The 18,099-nt window shown below is 39.5% G+C and overlaps 1 protein-coding gene across 2 annotated transcripts; it reads right to left on the bottom strand.

Moving 5' to 3' along the window:
* Nucleotides 1–1,122: 1,122 nt before the first annotated feature.
* SEH1L (SEH1 like nucleoporin) lies at nt 1,123–14,065 on the bottom strand. Of its 2 annotated transcripts, none has more exons than XM_080339109.1 (9): nt 13,895–14,065; nt 11,958–12,008; nt 10,811–10,957; nt 9,207–9,418; nt 7,866–7,964; nt 6,668–6,808; nt 6,214–6,371; nt 5,427–5,577; nt 1,123–1,871 (listed from the first exon to the last, which is right to left on the bottom strand). In XM_080339109.1, exons 1-9 carry the CDS (start codon nt 14,003–14,005, stop codon nt 1,682–1,684), a joined length of 1,260 nt encoding a protein of 419 aa, XP_080195235.1. In that variant the 5' UTR covers nt 14,006–14,065; the 3' UTR covers nt 1,123–1,681. The 2 variants fall into 2 exon arrangements, with proteins under 2 accessions (XP_080195235.1, XP_080195236.1); XM_080339110.1 differs by having other exon boundaries at nt 1,738–3,511.
* Between the last annotated feature and the right edge of the window lie 4,034 nt (nt 14,066–18,099).

Raw genomic sequence — 18,099 nt, 5'->3', positions numbered from 1 at the left:
TCTGCAAGTGGCTTAAATCTTCAAAAGTACATTCTTCTGTTTTCAGAATGAATCCCAGTGTAATAGATTGGGTTGTGTTTTTTATTTAATGACTCATTTTTCCACAGAGAAATATTGCTACTTTCTACCCCCATTTAAACCTTATTTTTTAATCATGTAACATTTCCAGTGTGTAACATACAAAATAGGGCATGGTTCCAAAAAAGATAACATTTTGGTAAAAAGGTCTAAGTACCTGCTTTTACTAAACCTCTCCCCCCCCGCCCAGTTCTGTTCCTGCTGGTTAAAAAATAGCAGCAGCCTACCTCCACACACAGCAAGCAGTCTGTGACACCACTGTTACCCCTCATAGCTTTTTATTAAAACCAGATTCCTCTGAGATAAGAAACAAATGTGGCATATCTGAGTAAAAATGTGGCATATGAGTAAATAATGTTTTCAGAATATAAGTAAGACTCACAGGGACTTTATATCCAGTTGGAAGAATGTAGGTTGCCCTCTCCATTACCTTATTCTACTGGTCTAGTCCATGAAGTAGCATAAGCCCATGTTGAAGCATACAAATACAGTATTACACTTTGGGTTTCTGCTGCACAGAGCCCACCTTTGTCCTTTCACCCTGCCAAGATCTACCAAACAAATTCAGCAATTACACCCTGTACAGTAAGGCTAAAACCTAACACCACCATGTAGTAATTGCTCCCTTTTGTTCTCCTGCCTGTATCACACCAGCCAAAGCTCAGTCAATGCCGGCATGCTGATCCACAGCAATGTCCCTGTGCCAACACATCAAAAAAGGCTTTTCAGTCAGTACTATTTCATCCAAATGTCCTGTGTGAATCATTCAGTCACTAGGAAAGAGTTACCATTTGAAATCCAACTCACTTATGGATAGTCTCTGCAGACCTTCAATACACCCATGTGAAAACTTAGAGCAGACCCTATGGCAGAAAAGTGTAATACACAACAGAGCATCCAGAATGGCACATGACTTCACAAAAGGCAGGCTACCAGAATGGACACCTAAATCAAAACCAGCTCCTTCATCAGAAGCCTGTTAATAAAAAAAAAGGCACAGCTAGTACAAGAAAAAGCATACTAATACAGACCTTTTAGAATAAGTTTATTAGTCAACCACAATTATAAAATTTAAATATTTATATAGCAAGATGCAAAATTCTTCAGTAACCAAACACCCCCAACTATTTTGCTGCAGTATACACAGGAATGGTTTTGTTTCTTTTAGGAGTTGATCCAATATCATCCTTTAGTTACTCAGCAACTGCTTGTAGGTATGTTTAATGTTGAGAATATATTTCACATTGGCCAGTGCAATATACCAAAAAAATCAAGACCACACTGATTCCAAAAACAAAAGAAAAAAAAAAATTAAAAGGGACAGGCACATTGAAGTCAGCTACTCTGTAAATAGCTCATGATTAATACTGTTTGTATGTGTTGCCATAGTTCAGAGGGTACAGATTAAAATGCTCCTTTGATAAACAAACATAAATAACATGTTCTAAATGGTGTACTTTGCTTTGTAAAACATGCATGTGCATGAAGTCCCCAATTTTTAAAAAATCTTCTGTATCAGAGAATAAATACAAAAGGTAGCCAGAAATGGAAGCATTCACAAATGCCAGAATAAGGCCCTTCAGAGTTTATTTAAAGCCACATGTTAAACCCCTTCATTCTCAGGTAACAGATTAAGAGGCCGAGATACACATCGTCTGCGAGGGTGAGGATACTGGAGGTTGGCAGAGTCAGCATCACAAGAGTGCTCTATCAGAGGAGGAGGAGGAAGGAGCTGGGCATGACTGGACCATCTCGATCCAGCCCGTGGGGAATCCAGAGGGGGAAAGAAATACCTGAAACAATTAAGAAAGGAACAAAACACCAAAACAAAAAACAAAACAAAACAAAAAACAAAACAAGAAAAAAGAGAAAGGTAGTAAATACAAGGAGAACCAAAGGGGAGAAAACACATGCTAGAAAAAAAAAAAAAGGCTTTAGTATATCCATGCCAAAACCAATAGAACATAATAGCAGAAATCAAGGCTTTTAATTCAAAACAAGACAAATTTGGAAACTGCTCTTTAAAGGAAAATAATCCAGTCTTTTCCACTGAAATTCATAGAAAAGAATTCTGTGATAATAATCCTAGTATACATTTTTACAAAAGAACAGATTGCTTTGGAAATCAAAAAGGATATAGCACAGCTATTAACAGGCTTTTGTTCTCCCAGAACTCCTGTGATTTGTCGACAGTTTTTAGTAACGCTTCATTTGTGACACAAAATATACATTAAATATTACGTAAGTACATTTTCTGCGTATGCATCTAATTCAGATTAACTTCACAGCACTTCTAGAATAGACATAAAAACATCATTGTTTTTACAATACTTTAAATTTAATAATATACATTTACAGAGAAAACTACTTTCAGCGAAATACAGCTTTTGTATGTATTTACATATTTCTGCAAAATCCTCAGAGTAAATTTAAGATTCCAGGTGAATGCAAGACTTGGAATCATACCATTTCATGTCATTTTTCTGCTGTTTTCATTAGAACTTACCCGTAATACTTAATGCATTTTAATATATCTATATTGAATACCTACAGATGTTTTCTGTCTTGTTTACAAGTTCTGTGGACTTGGATAAATGAACAGCTATGTGATTAATGGAATTATGGGACAATCCACAGCAAGCTGCATTTTGGTTTCAATCTTTGTATGGCTGTTTGTTTTTAAGATACTATGCTCAAAGAATTTTAGTCACTCCATGGAATTATTACCATAGGAATGTACAAGTACATATCAGAAAAAGTACTTCTCTTAAGATGAAAAAAGTATGACAATACTTACAAAACATTTATTTGAAGTCATACTAAGTTATAAATGAAGCAATACCAAACTATTCAAAAGCTACCGTCTGTACAATTGTCAAAACAGTTTTCTTATTCCTTTAAAACTAACAGTTTTGTATATTATATTACAAAGCAGTTACAAACTTGTGATGTTTAGGAATCTCAAATGCTGAACACTATGAAATGCAAACCAAATTAATTATCAAAACAATTTTAATGAAAATTTTAATGGTCACTTCCCTCCCCCCATCCCAATCAAGGACAAAAATTATCATTTTTACTCATAAACTAGTCTTCTAATTTGACAAGCTTTCAAAAAATCTGTTTTGATGGAAGTTTTGGGGTTTGGGTTGGTTGTTTGTGGGTTTTTTCCCAAACAAGAAGCCTCTCCAAATATTTTTCTACCAGGAGTTCCAACAGTATCAAACTGTGTGAGCTAGTACAAAAAAACATACACAACATGTTTTAAAAAGGATTTTTGAATAGCATTTAGTAGTTAGCAGGCTGCTGGTGTCTTGGGAGAGGTCAAACGCCGTTAGGGAGGGAAAAAAGGAGTTCGTTTTCCATTCCTGTGTGCATGCAACAAGCAGCAAAACACCAGTTACTCCAGTTAGCTTGGTATCAGCTCTGCTTTCTGTTAAAAAGGACATAATACAAATGGAGAATCGAAATTGTACCATAAATCTAGACACACAATTACATGAACATAACAATATAGCCCTACTGACTTATTTTCCAACAATCTACATCATCTCTTCTGAAACTATTTTGATTAGAAATCCAGCTTGGTGAACACACTTCAACAAAATTTTACGGACCTTCCCGTGCTTTATCTAAGTGTTATAGACACTGAAACATAGCATGGACAGTACAGACAAAATAAATTCTGTGTAGCATACCCTTTTAGTCAAATATAGTACATCCGTCTTTATTATATGTGTTAATACACTAAAAAAAGTTAGCAACTGTGCTTATACAATTCAAGCCAATGTGATTACAACAGAAAACATGTATTTAAGTGCATCATTATAGTAAGGATCAATCCTAGGACAAGACACCATATATTTTGAAATTCCACAGCCATAGACTTAATTCTGCAACAAAAAGTTAATTCCAACTTTATGCCAAGATTAAAAATAAAACCCACTTTCAAAATACAGAGCAATGGAGTGAGTCTAAAATAATGCTGGAAATTTCAGTTTCACAACGGCTTACTACCAACTTCTGGGAGAACAGCCAATGGGATACGGTAGGGTGCTCTTGCTGGCAGCAGCATAGTCTTAGATATAAGAGACTGTGAAACTACACCCTATGCTAAAGAGGTATAAAATGGCCTGTAGCTACCTATAGGAGCCCAAGCAAATACAGTTCTGTAGCTTCAGGTATCACATTTCCAAGACAGGACTGCATTTGAGCATTTTTTGCTACATTAAGTACCCCCTGGGACCAGATGACCAGTGTCATTTTGGCCTCTTTTCTTACTGGAAACCATTACCACCTCTTGCTCTCCCTTTTATCTTGTGAGGAAAATCCCTTTGTGCAAGGCAGCCAGGGATCTGGAAGCCAGAACTGCCTGTCAGGATTGACTGCTAAAGGGGGGCCGGAGGAGGGGGTGGGCAAGAGATACTCTTCAAAAGCAAACTGTCATAGTACTTCACAGATTAGCATTTTAAACTGAAAAAAAATTACCATATTAGTAGCTGCATATGGATGTTAATGGAGGCTATCCCAAGGCATTTGAAAAAAATAAAGGTGGCCACAAAACTTTGAGGCTGCCACTATGGAATTTGGCCACAGCTGGTCCTTACACAGGACACATCCTGTAAAGTTGACTATACACACTACACTGTACAAATTCAGGGCTCAGCGTATTTCTAGATCTTGGTGCACACAAATTAAAATGTTTTTCAGTAGAGGCACATGAATTTACCTACTAAAAAGCAATTATTACAGAATAAAAAATACAGAAAGCAAATTAATCTGCAATAACAATGACATATGAGGAAGACTAAAAAGAAACCCCAAAACTTATTTGATTGATGTTACGCCTGCAAAAATGCAAGTAAACTAACTCTAGTATACAATTGTTGAAACCATACATGATGAAGTATCTTTTCCTCCCTTTCTGCTACATTATCCCAGTGAAAACCAGAATTTGTTGCTGGTATTTTTGCTTCACTTTTAAACATCCATCTAAAGCAAAAGGGCAGTTACAGAGCACTATGACAAAGTTGCTCCTTGTTTGAAACTATTTCAGAAGAGTTATTTTTAGTAATGTGAAAGAACAAAGTGAAAATAGTTGTTTACATTGCTCATATATACGGAATGATCACTATGGCTTTCAGCCTTGTTCATTTTCCTCTTAACACTGGCATAAGACAACATGACAGAGCAAAACTTGAAGAGCTCATAGAAGTACTCATGCAATAAATTACACTGCACTTAAAATTACTATATAAAATAAACATGAAAGCTAAATGAAATTAAGGAGAGCCAAGCCAAAAAAAAGACTATTTACTGAATTTCAGTCTCTCTACTAATTAACCTACCTGCTGGCAGACGATCCATTTAGTGAATTCTGTAGGCTTGTATTGGCTGAACCTAGGGAGGCATTAAAAATTCCCTGCTGAGAGCTACCATTCACTGGACTCCCGTTACCTTTCAGTATACCAGTACACTTCCAGTTGTCCATGTAATTAGCTGCCAATAGAGATATATAAAACCTGTTAGTTTCTCTTCTGAAGCTCAGCTTTTGATAAAACTATGATACTTCAACTGCTACACACCTGGTGCAAATTAGAATTGAAGTTCAATACCAAGACATAAATTCCAAATAGCTGTGGATCTGGCCCTTTACCTGTCTGACATTCTCTCCCTATCCAAAACTCAATTTTGTTTAGCAGCCAGAATGAGTTTCCTTTACTAAAATACTGAGAAACAAATTAGATTTTTTTGTTGCTGTTGCTTTTAGAAATTTAAACAGAAGAAAAAGCCACTTTGCCTGAATGCTGTGACTGAATGTAGATTTTCTGGCTTTGGCAGCAAGCAAAGATAGTAATGCAATACATATGTTAATTTTGAAAATGAAAACTTTGCATAGCTCTAGTCTGGTGAAACAGTTTGAGCGTAGAGTAACAACTACTCACAGCAGCCTAAATCATGCAAGTGTTCCAGCACAGAAAGTTAATTCATTTTTCTGAAACGTACACAGAACGATAAAAACCTTTCATTCACAATTTTAAAATGAACTTTTACTCCAAAATTATTTTTTAGTAGAATTTCTCAAGTATATTCAGCATACTACAAAGTTAATGTATTTCAGGTGGGTGACCTTACCCTTCCAGAGCCTAACACAGCCATCATCACCAGAGGAGGCAAGCACTGTGCCTGTAATATTCCAGCTCACTCGCCACACCTGGGAATTGTGATTATCAAACTGTGCCACAATATGAATTTCAAATTTTGTTAATCCTCCAGATGAAGTCAATTCTTTCCTGTTTAAGAGAAAAGTGACAGTTCTGCACACAACTGTTCAAAGGTCTGGGCTTGAACATGATGCCAAGAAGAGAGGACTACATCTTTCAAGTTTACATAACAATCGTTCCTAGCTCAGGCATATTAAGAGGTATTCAGACAAAATTACACACTCGCTCACAATCTTGTCATCTTAAAAATCAACCTGCTAAAAAAGAATCCTGCATGCATCAAAAGTTACTACTTTTGCTTTGCAGATAAAAAAAGACTACATAGCATGTACCACATCATACCAAACTATTCCTTTTAAGCTCACCTTAGAGGTTTTAGTGTGAAAATTCGTACATCTTTGGTTGCTACAGCTAAGATGTGGAAGGATCTTCCCAGATTTGGAGCAAATGCAATATCATGTACAGGATCTGTGACTGTCATCAGAGCTTCTGCTTTTGCGTATTTCCTGTACAGTGTAAAAAATCAACCTTTAGTACCATCAAAATTGCAAGTAATGCAAATTATATAAATCAGATGTAGTATAACAGGGAAAAAAGGAGCTAGTACACATGATGAAACTTGCAAAAATAAAAACGTTTTCTTAACATAAAATTTAATTATAAGTAATAATTACAAACTGATTTCTTCAGAATTTAATATATTGGATACAGGAACTACTAACAACATTATGCTAAATCATAAAACAAAGCAAGGATTCCAGTACAAAGAAAATTTTTGTCTACAGTTCAAAGAGAGAAATAAAAGAATTCTTCCCTTCACAAATCCAAAGGGAATTTGTATCTCAGAAACTTACTAAATTTTCTGTGCTTGTAAGCAGACCACTATCTGCCTCCTTCTCAGAATGATAAACACTATTCCACTGTTTTATTACCACCAGGTAAGTTACAACAACTCTACTGTTAATGCACCAAGAACATTGTTTGAAGCCAGGCATAAACCCACAACACACCTTGGCTCCTTTCCCACACCAATGACCCTGAATGAAACCCAGGTTCTCTGTCATCATTTAATTGAAAGTGATTGTGCACACACTTTCTGGCTTTTTCTGGTTCTGAATACTTAAGCTGTATAAACTGAATTTTTACAGAATGCCAGTAATTCACACCACTTTATGTCATTATAAACATGCATTTAAAAGCATTTTTAAGGCCACCTTGGACAAAACCGTGCCTAGTGCAACACAATACAAATTTCAACTTTGCCCTATTAATTCCTTGTGCAAAATTAAGCATATAAATTAGTAGAAGCAGAAACAATTATCTCTCTAAAATGCTGGTACAAACACTGGCATTTCTGCACTGAGATGGAACAAAATTATCAATATCATGTCTGTGAACATCAGTTACGATTCTGAACTCTCCCTCTCCCATCCAATGGCTCCAAAACAGAATTAAGATATTATTGTTTACTACTCCACTTGACATCTAATGACAGGAATAAAAGGCCATATATTACAAACTACTTGAGGATTCCTCAAATGTTATATCTGTCATTTAGCATACCTGGTATTTTCGTTATATTCATAAATTTGAACCTTAGCCAGTATATTTGGACTGTTGTCATCACTTCCTACAGCTATCATTGGAGAATGTGCTCGAGAACTAAAAGGTGAAAATAAGTACTGTTATATTTACAAATTATTTCACAGAAGTACACCAAGCCAGTTTTCTTTACATTTCGGACACATTATCTATAAAGAAAACAAAATAGTAACAAAAAAAATTTCACAAGGTAAAAAGAAAGTATCACAAGGAAACAGGAGTAAGTGCTATTCACAGTTACCAATACAATCTCCATTCTGTTGTTTTGAAAGTCCACTTTATACACCCACTAAAGAGAAATCATTAGAGAACGTTATTTGCCAATTCAAAATGATGCTTCCTGAGAGCAGGATTGATTTTATGTATGCATCTGCAGTCAAGTATTTGCCCCAAGTTTCATGCCAGAGTCTGCATTGTTTGCAGTACTTTTAATTATTGATTTAATAGCATTTTATTCAGGTTTTGGAGGCTAGATTACAAAAGCTGCATGTAGATGAGTTCTAGTTTCTAAATCAACTTTTAACCCCATTCCGTGCATTAATGGGACTACAGACTACTAATAATTAATAGACAAATAACTGTATCAGCAGGACCACTATGTCTATAGCAAAAGCCATGAAGTGTTTCTGGACAAAGAGAATCTAATGCCATTCAGCCCTGAATGGTTTTTCCCTTCCTGTTATTGCTGGGGGAGGATGTGAGATGGGAAGAGAAGGAGAACCTCTGCTTGTATGTGTTCTCCTGGGTGGGGACAACCCAACTATCAAACTCCTGATTCCTTCCTGTTCAAGAAGGTGAAGTATATCATTGAGCCCCTGAGGAAGAAACTCTGAGAACAACTCTCAGGCTTTGTATTTTTGCCAGCAAGACTCTTGTGGCTTCTAGTACTCTGTTGCACTGGCAACGGTGTGTGTTCTTGGTAGATGTGTGAAAATCATTACCTATTTCAACACCTTTCTTAAGAAAAGAATAGACAGGAATTTTCCCTTATGAAAACCCCAGTTAAGTTTTGTGGGATTAATAAAGAGAACTTCACAGCTCTTTACCTCATTACTTGCTAAAATAATCAGGCTGGGAATATTCCCTCATAGAACACAGGAGGACGTTTCGTAACACTTCTCTGGCTCTGCCAAACTTGTTTCATTAAAAGAAATGTTAGCCACTTTCTTTCAGATCTGCATAATGTACACTCAGTCTTCTCCATGCATGTTTTACGATTTATTCTACAAAATTTCAGAACTCACTCCTTGGACATTCTGCTTAAACAGTCATAAAACAACACCTACAGTTTTAATAACATACCTTGAAGGATTCCAAGAAATACAACTGCAGCTTAGCTTACATGAGATTTCATGCTGCAGTGACCACTGACTGAGATTCATCACATCTGGAGCTTCATATATTCTTACAACTCCATCTGCTGAACAAGTTGCTAACATAAGACCCATATGCTTAGGAGCAAACTTCACATCTGTAACAGATGTCCTACTGTCTACTAGAGTGGTCCTCTTCACCTGCAAAGAAAAGGCAGAAATTCTTGAAGGAAATGCTAGACATTTCCATTAAAAATGTGCTCCCTAAGGAAGGCTAATGGAAGTCTGACAACACCATTTCATAGGATCACTTAACTCTCCCATCAAGAACTAAACAAACAAAAAACCACCACCAAAGCTTCACATACCAGTGAACTGGAGAAATGATAGATCATCGCATTGATGCAATTTCAAGCATCAAGAGAGATACACTAGTATCAGAACTGATACCAAAAAAGAGTTGTTTAGAGTATGCTCTTCGGGAAAAAAAAAGTAACAAACGTTAAGTACAACAGTATTTGCCACAGGCAGTTTGAAACTGTCCTCTTCATTCCTACTGGTGACAATATTAACTGCAGTGCCTAGCAACGCTGGTTTCTAATTTCTGGGCTGCTGAAGTTTACCATGAAGCATTTTTCCAAGAGAAGCATCAAAACAATACACATTTCTGATAAGGGAATGAGTCAATACAGCAGACATTTGACAGGAAGATTAGCTAGGGTGAAAGAAAAATTATAAACGGTCGTTTTTCAAGTTGTCTCCTCTCCTGCCAAGTCTATATGAGTTTGAGATGAAAACAACACATCACAGCTGCCACCTGCACAAGAAAGTCAGCTTTCATACCCCACTGGGTGCCAAAGGTCCTGACAACCCAGCTCTTCACAATTATGTATCTCAACATTAGAGAACTTCAGTAAAGTAGAAAACTGCAGATATTTTAGTAACTCAAAAAACAATAGAGGCAGGAACACTCTACTAAGTTATATAAGATTACACATGAAGACTAGCTGCAAAATAATCTGTTTAGATCCCAAATTCCCTTGATGAAATGCTGCCTAGAAAACCCACTCCTGAGCAAACCATTTCCCCCCAAGACCTGAATGAGACAGTTTCAAATGAGCTCTTGTCACAGAAGAAAATCTCCACAACTTGAATTCTACTGTAGATGGGAATTCATGTCTGCAGGTTGTTTGCCAGGGAACATCTTATTAAGAAACACCAATTGTACTGACAATAATTGCACTGAAAGTTGCCATTTAGCTGTTTTCCCCAAATGCTTTTAAAAATACTTACTCTATATTGGAATAGTGCCACAAATTAACAAAACACAGGCAAAATCAGGAACACTTTATATTAACAGAAGAAAACAGGGTGCTTTGTCCGTTTCAGGAATATAAAATATGTTGCAAAACCAGGAATGTCCAGTAACATGGTATTCAGAACAATTCTCATGCTCGGTTTCCTGTTCAATTCTGAAATTTAAACACCTTAAAAGCTTCAGCCCATTATGATAAGCAAACAAAACAATGAGACACAGTGAATCTGTTTATACGAGAATATACAGAAACTGTAATTAATAGGTTGAAGTCTCACCCAGTGACTCTGGCCTCGGAGTTTATCGTTTGACTCTCCCACTATTTCTTCCCACACAGCTGCTGTTCTGTCAAAAGAGCAGGAAGCCAAGACCTGCCCAAATTCAGGATGGGCCCATGTCACACGCCATACAGATCCACTATGTGTCTGCAAAAGAACAGGAAAACACTATAGAGAAACATCCTTATTGTATTAGTCCAAACGATCACACATTTTCATGATTTTCTGCAGAAGTAAATTCTAGGAAGTGGTAAGACTATTCCTTTGAAACCTGTCTTCTTTTATAAAGCTCAATGTTACAAAGCAACTTTTTGTTCATTCCTATAAGCAATGCAAACTTTATTTGCTACTAGTCAATGATTAAAAGGTAATTATTACAAGTGTATTTCAAGGCATTATTTATTATTTATTTAAACAATAAGTTCCAAGCTAAGATTCTACATTGACACAAAAAGTAGAGCTTTATTTTCAACTTTTAGCCATTACCAGGCTCATTTCTAGCTTGCTTGTACTTTTCCAAAACATATGTGGAGCACTACTTATCATCTTCTTTACATGAAACTCCTCTTTCATACCTAGTCAACCTTTTTTTTAGAGGGGGATTCAAAAGTTTCACTTGCATTTCCTTTTACAGGGATTATTGTATTGTGCTCCTATCAAATATAACTTTAAGGACAATTCAGAAGCTGAATGCATTAATTATCCTGATGAGGGAGAGTCTCTATATGATACAGTTCTCAGAAAGGTTTTGGAAAAAAAAATAAATAGTGATCAGATGTTGTAATATTGAATAGACAGACCGCTTTTTTGTTTCTTTTTTAAGTCTTACAACATGCAAAAAGGAATATTCAATTAAAAATGAAGATACAGTTTTCCAACTCCTTAAAAACCTGTTATTGCTATGTTTACTGATAACGAAGTCTGCCAACATAATTAATAATATAAGACTGCTCACTAGCCTCTGCTTTAAGTGAGAGGCATTAGAGATATTTCATAAAAGCAGGAAAAAAGTACTTTATGATAAGAAATACAGGATCTACAACAACTGAAATATTTCTGCTCTACAAGTCAGCAAAAGCTAAGTATGTTTCCTCAAAAATAAAGGAGAAACTATGGTTATAACTGTGTAATTTTTATGAATACAAACCTTCCAGCTGGCAGTGCAATGCCAATCCCCATTTTCACTTTTGTCCCAGACCTATTAAGAAATCAAAATACTTTCATAAAATCTGTATATAAAGCTTACTACACAGTACTAAAAACCACAGCCACTTTAATATACATATATATGCACACACCACTAAACATTTTCGTCTGGAAAACTCAATCTGGCTCAGTACACAACTGCACTTCACTCAAACTTGAAATTATCCCTCCTACGGGTAGGGAGAAGAGGCATACACCTGCAAAATCCACTATTGTTTAAACAATAAATCAGTTGTAGAATACCAATTATTACAGTTCTCAACACTTCATTCACTCTGTTCCATGAGTACACTGCCCAGTACCACTGTAGAGCCTCCCATGGTCCTCACCACAGCAGGTGCTCAGATGTGGCCCCTGGCAATCACCCCGAAGACAGAGCAGGACAGCCGAAAGAAAGTTCAGCTAGTGAGGAAGCAGATCTTGTTTCTGTTTGTAATATTTCTGCCTTGGTTCATAACCATACACAAGTCAATTAACCTTCCCTTCTCTTGATTTCCCATACACCTTTGGGAGCTTTTCAGAAAAACTGTGAAGGAAATAATGAATCTAATTAGATGAAAGACACCTCTAGAGGCCTGGCATCCCCTCCTTGTTTGTCCTGCATTCACTACATAACTGTATTGCAAGTGACCTCATTTTTGTTATTCTGTACCTCTAGTAGCTGTTACCATCGCTGCCAAACTTTCTAACTTCTCCCTGGCTGCTATTCTGCAAGCCCCATCTAGTGAGAATGGGACCTACACCAGATATGCCACTGTTTTATAAGTGTGGTAACACTCTGGTTCAAGTTATACTTCAGACAGTCTCATACAGATATTGCTATGATAGGAAAGGAACGTTACCTTGCTAAAGTACATAGTTTCTGAGTTCTACCTACGATTTGGCATTTCTCTTAAGAACACTCGTTTTAGGCTGCAAGTTTTACGTAGTCAGTCCAGACCAAATACTGACGTGGTTTTGGCTTACTTTTTGGGAATGTTTTTTGTCGTCAGGTTTTGTTTGTTTTTTAATATGTAGTCAAGGAGAAGGGGCTGCTCATTTGTTTATAGTTTTCTACGGAAAACCAATTTTCTCAACCATTTACCTGGTCTAACAAAATACATGACTGCTCGCTGCAAATTACATTTCTTAAATCCAACCACTTAACTCCTGAATATTGTCCACCTTTTTACTATCTGCAAAAAACGGGAAAAGTCCTTAACTTTTCGTTAACTATTATTATTTCTTCTTAGTGTAGAATTAAAAGTTTGTAGTATTTTACAGCTTCCCTTATCTACCAGAGCACACGCAGAACACCTCCGCCTTTTGCTTATTGGCACTTCATTGCGAAACTGTGGCTTCTTCCCTTAGTGCCCTTAAATAAACAAAGATTTTCAGCTGAATTAATAAATAAATAATTTTAAAACAAACCACCACAACAAGCAGCACTTCCGTAGCCACAACAGTTTAAGGATATTTTCCCAGCTGCAGCAACGGCTCAGAAAAAGATGTATTTTTAAATGCGTTTGTGTACATGCGCGTATACAAACAAGGTGCGCTATGTGCGAGCGCGTCCTGCCGCCGCCTCCCGGCCGCTACCGCCCGCGGGCCGCAGGCGGGACCCTCCGCGGAACGCGCGCACGGCAGCTTCCCGGGGAGACGGCGAGACGCGGGCGCCGAACGCGGCCCTTCACTCCCCGGCGGGGCAGGGCGGAGCGACGCAGAGCGGTGCGGGCCGCTCCCGCTTGGAGGCCTGGCCCCGCCGCCCCGGTGAGCGCCGGGGACGGCTCCGCGCCGCCCGCCCGGCAAGTCCGGTAGGCCGCGCACCGCCGGTACCGCGCTACCGCCGGCAGCCGCCGTGACACCCCCCAGCGCCAGGCCCGGCGGCTCCCCGCTCACTTTGACGCTCTGGTCGCTGGAGCAGGTCGCCATGCGCCGCCCGTGGAAGTCGAAGGAGACATCGTGGATGAGGTCGCGGTGATCCGCCGCGATGCTGCGCGCCACGAACATCGCGCCGCGGCGCACACACCACGCGCCCGCTCGCCCGGCCCAGGCGCGCGCCCTCCTCACGCGGCGGGGCGGGGCGGGGCAACGGCTGCCGCCCGCTCGCGCGCAGCCGCCCAGAGCCCGCCGCTGTCCCTCGCGCGTGCGCGCTCCTTCCCAGCCGCGAGCGCGGCGCGCTTGAGTCACCCGCGCCCGGGGAGGAGCGGCGGCTCGTGCTGGGCCGTTGCTGCGCCCGCAGCCGCCGAGGGGGGCGCCGCTGCGCGCTGGAACACGGGAGGTTCCACTCAAATTGGAGAAGAAACCTCTTCACAGTGAGGGTGCCAGAGCACCGGAACAGGCTGCCCAGGGAAGTTGTGGAGTCTCCTTCTCTGGAGACATTCAAAACCCGCCTGGACACCTTCCTGTGTAACCTCATCTAGCTGTTCCTGCTCCGGCCGGGGGATTGGACTAGATGATCTTTCGAGGTCCCTTCCAACCCCCAACATTCTCTGACGCGGCGGCGGGACAGGCCAGCACGGGACGGGACCGGGTGCGCTGCCCGCCGCCGGGGGGCGGTGGTGCCCGCGGGCTGGGCGCCCCTGGTTCCCAGCGCGGGGTGCGTGCGCTGCTGCACGCACGGAGGGGCTGAGCTGCGGGCGCGGGCCGGCCACCCCCGTCCGGCCTCCCGCTCCGTTCTGAGAACAGCGCCGCTGCGTGTGGCGGCAGCCGCGTAAGGAAGTTATGATCATGCTGCTCTGCCGGTGGCGGCGGGTGAGCCGCACTGAGGAGCCTTACAGGCCCCGGGAGCTGTGTCCATGCGGCCGGCCAGCTTTCCCCCGGCCTGTGTGGCGTCCGAGGCCGCTCCTGCCCGGGCCAGACTGGCGGACACGCTGCGCGGAGGACTCTTGCCCCGCAGACACGCAGGGGAAGCGCGCGGCTGTGCAGCGGCTCCAGCAGGTGGCGCTCGGTGACAGTTGGTGCGGCCCCGCGTGACCCCCCACCCCGGCCCCGCCTGCCGCCGCTTCCGCGCTCTCGTAGGAGCCCTCTGCAGCTATTATCCCGCTTGCTTTCTCTTATCGCTGTCCGCCTCCCGTCTTCTGGAGCCCAGTTGCTGTCTCCTGAGCGGTGCTGCTGTTTCTGCCTTCCTCCTTCCTGCCAGACCCACCGCAGTTCCCCGCTCTTAGCAGGTGCTGTTAAGTCTCTTAACATTACTTAGTGTGTTCATAGAACGTCCTGAGTTGGAAGGAACCCACAAGGATCATCGAGTCCAAGTCCTGTGCTTGCATATGACAACCCCACAGTTCACGCCGTGTGTCTGAGGGTGTTGGAGTTCATTGTAATGATGCGATCAATGAGCAAGCAAACATTCAACACAGTATAGTATGATTTACTTCACTTAATTTATGATTTACTGTACTAACAAGGACTACCAGATCAGCCCTGACAATACTATGGTGCAAAAGAACATGAGATCTGCTTCTTGAGGAGAGGTGCATGTTTGGAAGGATTTCTAGGAAGGATGAAATGTCATATTCCATGCAGACAGTGAGGGAATCCAAAGACAGGTGGGAAGCACTGAATGAGACAAGGTGGGTATTGGATAACATCACCGACTATGAAGCAGGGGAAGCAGAACAGAGACTTGCACGTGGTAGAAAACCTGTGCAGGAGCTAAAGACCAGTAATGACCAGTGCGTAATCAGAGAGTGTACAAAATCAACCAAACCAGATGGAGAATCTTGAGGGCTTCCCCTTGCTCACAGAAGCACATCCTTCCAGTTTGTATCCTGCAGTATCAGCTCATAAACTGGATCGTGCAGCTCTTAGGAAGCGTATTGCCAGTATTTTTCAAATACCATTCAGTCATCATACCACTGAGTACAAGACTGGTCCAGTGTCTGGTTTTAAGGAATGTTTCATCCATAAGCATATGATGGCAAGTTATTTGCTAGTTATTCTGCAACTAATTACAATAGCTGATAAATATTATCGTAGAGAAAATAAAAAAACATTCACTATAACCCAAATAATAATGCAGTTAGTAGATTTAAGAGGCAAAAATAATAATGAAATGATGATGTGGTAATATATAAAAGAAAGCACACTTGATTTTGACTGTACTTTATTTAAATTCCAAAACAGTACTAAAGCCATTAGGACACCTTCACTGCCCTAAGTGTATGATTGAGTTTTCAAATCATAGATTAACTGACTAAGGAAGAGAATAAAATATAAGGTTTCTCGAAATCAGATATATTCAAACCTTCTTGCTTCAGATCCAATTCAGACCTTTTCTAGAACGTGTTATATCTACACATTTAACAGGATTATTAGTTTTACTGTCTTCAACAGAGATCACTGTTTTTTGCATAATATGCATGTATACTTATTATGCAAGTATTTAACACACTAAAGCATGTGGTTCATTACTAGACCTCATATTAAGACTAGATGCTGAGATAAAAGCATGAGATAAATTACAAGAAACTTGGACTTGAAGGGATTCTATGGCATGAAAATGCTAGGATTAATGAAAAGTTAACATGTTGAAAAATATTTTGTTATGCGAGTATGGGGCGTACGATGAACATGTTTTTAATTACAGATAATGGAAAATGTGGAAGTATTTAAAAGAAAAACTATCAGCTGGTTTTCAATTATTATCTAAATTGGCCCATGATGGTTTGAAAATGATATTTTTTAAAATACTACAGAGTTACATTCTGTGATTCTGTGATGAGATGGAGCTGAAGAGAGGAATTTGCAAGTTTTTGTCATGAAAATCAAGACATCTAAGTTTTACCTGTTAGGGTGGAATTTGGTTTGGAGTTTGTGAACAACACAGAAAATTTGTAAAGCATTTTAAAAAACGAGGAGCTAATGAAAGAAGGTGGGTAATGTTTTCCTGCTCCTGCAGATGAACTGGTATTGTGCAATTCCCCTCCTAGACAGAAAACTCACTGTGAACTGTAGGGCTGTGGTCAACAAACCCATTCCCCCTGCTACACAATCGCATGCAATCACTTTAGAGGTTGAAATTTCAGTATTTTCTAAGTAATAGGTAAAAATTAAGTAATACAGTAGGAGAAGCAAGTAAAGTTAATTGTTCCTGATTGTTCCAGTGCTGTAATTAGAGAGGTATTATGCTTTGTATGCTTGAGGGAAAACACTCATATATAAGAATAAAACAAACAAAAATAATATTCCTGCACTTATTTGGATTTCTAAAGAGAAAGATTGTTTTTATCTTCTTTCAGCATGATTAGAGGCATTTATACTTTGAAATGTCAGTTATTGCTTTCTTCAAATAGCTGGAGAGCCATTGCCTAATAAAAACATTAGATCTGGTTTACAAATTCTTTAATTCATGGCGGTGTCCCTGAGTGGTTGATTTTGTTAGCTACTTTTGGGAAATGTCTTTTACTGTAAACTGTTGATTATATTTCTAAAAAAATGCATGTCTTTTTTTTTTTTTTTTCCAGAAAAATAGTTTCCAGTCAGTGATTCAGCTGTCAAAAACCTGTTCTTTTGCAATTTTTAGAGATGTAATTATTTTGTCAAGACTCAGAGTATGTTACTACTAGTGAATTCCTAATTTTCAACTGCTTAAATTTAGTTTATTTCTTCAGCCAGTAATATTGGTGTAGTTGGAGCAGGGTAAAATTGTCAGATTCACAAATAATTGGCATCAACCTGTTTAATTTGAGTAATATATAAATATTTAAACATGGTACATATGTATGTTTTTGTTTGACCTATAAGTTTTATTTTCTTTGACAGCAAAAATTTTACACTTCACATCAAGACCTAGACTTTTTTCCTTACCTTCTATTTGGTCAGTAAGTGAAAAAATTCTAATACATATGCACTTAGAAAATCATTTATTCATCTAAATACAATCTAGCCCTGTCCTCGGTCTCTAGACTCAATGCAGGTATGCCAGTTTACATTTATTTAGAAACTAAGTCCAAAATCTTCACTCACTTAAAAAAAATCCAGGAAATAGGTGGGGGATTGTTATCCCAGAGTGATAGTCGACCACTGTGTCTGATTTCAGTCAACAGCCAGTAATGAGATAAATATATTTGCCCCACATAGACATTTGTATCAGGTGTTTCTTG

This window comes from Nesoenas mayeri (assembly GCF_963082525.1).
Source record: "Nesoenas mayeri genome assembly, chromosome: 2".
NCBI classification, from domain to species: domain Eukaryota; kingdom Metazoa; phylum Chordata; class Aves; order Columbiformes; family Columbidae; genus Nesoenas; species Nesoenas mayeri.
The sequence above is the reverse complement of the archived record's forward strand: the minus strand, read 5'-3'. Positions and strand labels throughout refer to the sequence as shown.